This window comes from Phyllobates terribilis, unplaced genomic scaffold (assembly GCF_046119375.1).
Source record: "Phyllobates terribilis strain yellow unplaced genomic scaffold, ASM4611937v1 Scaffold_11__3_contigs__length_659146591, whole genome shotgun sequence".
NCBI classification, from domain to species: domain Eukaryota; kingdom Metazoa; phylum Chordata; class Amphibia; order Anura; family Dendrobatidae; genus Phyllobates; species Phyllobates terribilis.
Genome location: NW_027362771.1, coordinates 638,172,277 through 638,177,633, shown reverse-complemented (window position 1 = coordinate 638,177,633; position 5,357 = coordinate 638,172,277). Strand labels below are relative to the sequence as shown.

At 35.6% G+C, this 5,357-nt stretch overlaps 1 protein-coding gene across 1 annotated transcript; it reads right to left on the bottom strand.

Moving 5' to 3' along the window:
* Positions 1 to 839: 839 nt before the first annotated feature.
* LOC141167580 (olfactory receptor 5I1-like) lies at positions 840 to 5,079 on the bottom strand. The gene is made up of 2 exons (XM_073654969.1): positions 4,173 to 5,079; positions 840 to 919 (listed from the first exon to the last, which is right to left on the bottom strand). The coding sequence occupies exons 1-2, from the start codon at positions 5,062 to 5,064 to the stop codon at positions 840 to 842; spliced, it is 972 nt and encodes a 323-aa protein (XP_073511070.1). The 5' UTR covers positions 5,065 to 5,079.
* Positions 5,080 to 5,357: the final 278 nt, after the last annotated feature.

Genomic DNA, 5,357 nt, shown 5'->3' with positions numbered 1-5,357 from the left:
GTGGATGCTTCCTGTACTCTGATTGGCTAGCTGCGCTTTCCTCACTTAACGTTACAGGAAAAAAGATTACAAGCGCGCCGCTGATCTGACCTGTTCTGAGCTCTCCTCAGCCCCCACACTCATCTATCACAAATCCCTGCTTATCATACAGAAGCACTATGCTAGCCAAACTCTTAAAAACACTGTAGTTGTCCTGCAATCATGTTCCCTCACTTATTCGCCGAATATTGCCGATTTTCCCCAAATTTAAGAAAAATTGCTCGCCTTTCCGATCACTAATCCGAATGTGCCACATTTGTGCCGAACTTAACTTTGGAAATTGGATTTTAAACATATTCGCTCATCATCACTAGCCCTAAACAGTGCAATTGTTGTGTCTAAAAAAAAAGGGGGATAGTTTTTGAACATTTTGATAAAAAGTATTTGATAAATATTTTCCCTTTTGCTTGAGTGGCAATTTTCTCTTCACATTCAAAACAATACAGTACACCTGTTGTGTCTCCTTGTTAAAGGGATCATTTTTGGATACAAAAAAAGCATTTAAAAAGCTACAAAGGTCTTTATACTTCACAAGCAGGAATCATTGTTGAACCCAACCATTTGAAAATTCCGTGTGCACCACTAATAAACAACAGCAATGCATGCATCCATCCCGCAAAAGGGATGATTTTTAGCCTTTTTATACAATTTAGGTAGCCTAAAAATTCTGATTCTTCAGTGTGTTGTTAAATAGGCTGTTGCTTATCATCTATTTCCCCAAAGACAAATATATTGAAGCTATTTGGTCATTAAAAAGGTTGCGCTACCATTGCAAAGCTCAAAAAGTGTTTAATTGACTCTCAAGGGAACTCATAATATTCTATGCATATTTTCCAGGTGATTTTAATCTTTTTAGTTAAGAAATTTGCCCCAAATCGATCTTTAGTTTGGAAATTTGGTGAATCCAGCAAATTCAAAATTCAAAAGAACTCATCTCTAGTTTTAATGCCTTTGGGACTGGCCGATTTTTTCATTTTTGTTTCATCCTCTCTTTCTTCTAGAAGCCACAAATGATCAATGAACTCTAGTTTTGAATCACATCATTCATTTTATCATATCTTACATTGAAAAGTGGGAAAATAAAATCAAATGAAATTGAAATTTGGAAAAAATGCAATTTTACTGCTGTTTTATGGATTTTGTATTTATAGCCTTTATTGTACAGTAAAATGACCAGACATTATAATTCCACAGATCAGAAAAATTGCGGTGACACCATACTTGTATTTTATTTTTATATTTTAGTGTTGAAAAAAAATTGTGCAGCCACTTTCTGAGGCCAATAACTTTATTATTTTTCTATCATTAGAGCTGTGTGAGGGGTTTGTTTTTTGCATGCCAACCTGATCAGCAAAACTCAAACATAATTGCGAGCTGCAAATAGTTGTCATGGCAACCCAAGGTTCGGGTTTGCCAGCTACGGTGGCCTGTTAGACCATGTCAGGAGCAAGGTCTAAAAGTCATTTTATCAGTGTAACACAGACAAGTGTAACGCATTGCAGTACATGTGCATCGCAGTGCATTATACCAGTGATCGGACTACTAAAAGTTAAAGTCCTACAGAGGGACTACGAAAAAAATAGTGAAAAAAAAAAGTTTTAAAAAATTGTAAGAATATTTTTTAAAAATTCACAAAATTTAGAACAAAAAAATAAAAAAAAATATTATACCAATAAATATGTATACTTACATAAAAACAAAAATAAACAAATAAAGTACACATATTTGGCATCTCTGCATCCATAATGACCCGATCTATAAAGGTATCACACTATTAACCACTTCAGTGAACATTGAAATATCAAATTGTGTGTTCCGTTTCCTCCTTCTACTATTGGTAAAATAAAAATTTTAATGCTAAAGCAACATTTTTGTGGAAAAAAAATGTAATTTTTCATTTTACATCACAATGTTATAAAGTTCAGTGAAGAACAAGTGAGTTCTAGATGCTCACAAAACCCATAAATAAATTCCTTGAGAAGTGTATTTTCTAAAATGCAGTCATTAGTTTCTACTTTTTTGGCATATCAGGGGCTGAGAAAATGCAACATGGTGTCCGCAGTCTATTCCAGCCCAAACTGTGCTCCAAAATTCAAATAGCGCTCCTTCCCATATGATACCTGCTTTCAACCCAAACAGTAAATGTTTAATTTATTGTTACTACTTTGTTTTAATTCCTGTGAAGCGCCTGAAGGGTTAACAAGCTTTATAAATGTGGTTTTGAATACCTTTAAGGGTACAATTTTCAAATGGGGTAACTTTTGAGCGTTTCTTTACAGATAGGCCCCTAAAAATCACTTCAAATGTGAATGATTCGTAATAAAATAGATTTTGTCAATTTTCTTTCAAAAAATGAAAAATATGTATTAAAAATGGTGCAGGTGTAAAACAGACATGTAGCAAATGTTATTTATTAATTATTTTTAGTGGTATGACCATCTGTTTTAAGGACATAAAAATTCAAATTTCGAAACTTGAACTGTGGGCAGCAACTAACAGAATGTTTTTTTAACAGGGAGAAATGCAAAGTACTACATCTGGGCAAGAAAAAGGAAAAAAGCATCTACAGAGTCAACAGTGTGAGGCAGCAGCAAAAAAGGCAAACACAGTTCTGGAATGTATTAAGAGAAGCAGAGAGTCTAGATCGCGTGAAGTAATTATCCCCCTCTACTCCTCTTTGGTCAGACCTCATCTGGAATACTGTGTCCAGTTTTGGGCACCACATTTTATAAAAAGACATGAAGAAACTGGAGCAAGTTCAGAGAAGAGCTACGAGAATGGTGAACGGTGTGCAAACAATGTGGCAAAATTGCATTTTTTTTTTAAAGTTTTCATCAAATTTCCAATTTTGTCATAAATAAACCCAAATCATAACATCCTAAATTTACCACTAATATGAAGTACAATGTGTAAAAGATTCTCATAATTACTTGGATGCGTTGAAGTGTTCCAAAGTTGTTACCACATATAGTGACATTGACCAAAAATTTGGCCTGGTCAGGAAAGTGAAAACAGGCTTCGACGCTAAGGGGTTAAAATGCATATATTTGTGGTTAATAAAAGTGGCACATAGTCTATTTATTTAAAGACCTGTAGAAATGGACCCAAGGACATCACTAAATGAAATGAAAAGTCTGAAGTCAATATATGACAACAGACTGAAAAATCGAGACAGTGTGTGCAGTGCACACTGTTATGATTCTCCGGTATTCCTCCTGTGGTTAATCGGTTATGTGACTAGATGTATATTATTTTACTACTTGTGGTCACATGCTGATAAGACACCTAATATAAACGTCCTTCTCCCAAGAGAAGAGTCTGCAAATTGCATATACCTTTACATGGTCATGTGACCACACACCAACACAGGGAATGCAGTGGAATTGTGACAGTGTGAACACCACACAGTATCAAGATTTAGAAGTCTGCAGATTTTTCATCACAGCCTGGACAATTCCTTTAATATGAAGAGTTTTGAATTTAGGAAATTAACAGTGTATTTGAGTACAAAAGTGGTGGAATACATTTGAAAAAATAACATAGGTAATAAGGGTACAAGATAGACCTTATAGAAAACGTTACAACCTACTACAGGTCTTTATCAATTACTTGATTAAGACCTGTAATAGGTTGAAATGTTGTATTTTTTACACTCCCTTTTATTGATAGATTGAAAAACCCAGGATTGGGTGCTGTCTCTCTTGTACCCTGACTGGTGTTTTCCAAAGTGGGTTCCTTGGAACCTTTGGACGTGCATCCGGACATTGAGTGGTGTTGATCCTCCTATATGTAGATAATAAGTCACATTGAAGATTCTAAAAAAAAATAACTGCTGAATGTCGAACTGCATTCATGATCGAAGAGAAGTTGACCTTGATAGACATGAGTCTAAATAGCTAGAAATTTGTGAATATGTAAAATACAGATAATCTCATCTGAAATAGCCAGTGGTGGATCGTAATTATTTCAATCATCTACAAACTTCTTTACTGAAGAACATTTTGTACATTTTGTATAGTTTTACAGCATGTGCATAGCCCAGGTTCCTGTGATACTTGGCTCAAGCAACCATATCTGCTGGAGCGTTAGTGGCAGAATTGTGTGGAATCTTTACCAAATTAAGAACTTATGACGTATTTCCTGAACAGCTTTCTTAATATCTTTATTTCTCAGACTGTATATAATGGGATTGACCAAAGGAGTAAACACAGTATATAGCATTGAGAGGATTTTGCTCATGGTGGGTGTTTGTCCTTTTGTTGGGACAACATAAACACTAAATATAGTCCAGTAGTATATGGAGACCACAGTGAGGTGGGAGCTACAGGTGGAGAAAGTTTTCTGTCTACCTGAATTGGATGGGATCCTTAAGATTGTTAGAACAATATAAGTATAAGATACTACAATGATTGTGGTTGGAAAAAAGACAATTGGAAAGCTTAGAAAATAAACCTCTAAATCAATGATGAAGGTGTCAGAACAGGCAAGTTCTAGTAGAGGAACAAGGTCACAGAAGAAATGGTTGATGATGTTTGGGCCACAAAAGTTTAGCTTGGCTGCTGTTATGGTATAAATCAACATAAGGAAACATCCAAACAGCCAACAACTGGCGATCAATATTACATGATTTCCACTTGCCATGATGGTGGAGTAATGAAGAGGATTACAAATAGCCACATATCTATCATAGGACATTACAGTGAGGAGAAAACATTCAAATGATTCAGAGGTACAGAAAAAATAGAACTGCGTCATGCAATCAATAAACGTAATTGTCCCCCCATTGTTAAGTAGGATGTAGAGCATGTTGGGGACAATGTCTGTGGTTAACAAAATGTCACAAATAGACAGCTGTGAGATGAAGAAGTACATTGGAGTGTGAAGGTTCTTGCTGGTGGACACCAAGGTGATGATCAGGAGATTCCCAAATATTATCAAGCAATAAACCACGAGGAATAAACAGAATAGGAAAGTTCTTAAACCTCGACTTACTTGAAATCCTAAGAGGTAAAACTCTGTAACCATTGTTCTGTTGTTTTCCTGCAAATAAACCGAGAAATAACACAAGACTTAGAGATGTCTCAATACCTGACTTCTAATAGTCTTTTAACATTCCATGGGCTGCGAAGATTCATTGATGCATTTGGGAATCTAAGACTAGTCCATTTGGCAGTTCATCCAGCCTTGTCCCATAGAAGAGATACTATAGCACAAATTACTGAAAAATATAATGCTGGCTATGATAGAGAGGTGTCAGAACACAGTGCAATACAGATTGATGGGATGGGGTTGCAGGATGATTAGAAGACCCAATCTGA

Coding starts and splice junctions, on each gene's coding strand:
- LOC141167580 (XM_073654969.1), bottom strand. CDS start 5,064: ATGGTTACAGAGTTTTACCTCTTAGGATTTCAAGTAAGTCGAGGTTTA. Junction 920..4,172: donor GAAAGCTGTTCAGGAAATAC/GTCATAAGTTCT, acceptor TCCAAACTAAAG/ATCGATTTGGGGCAAATTTC.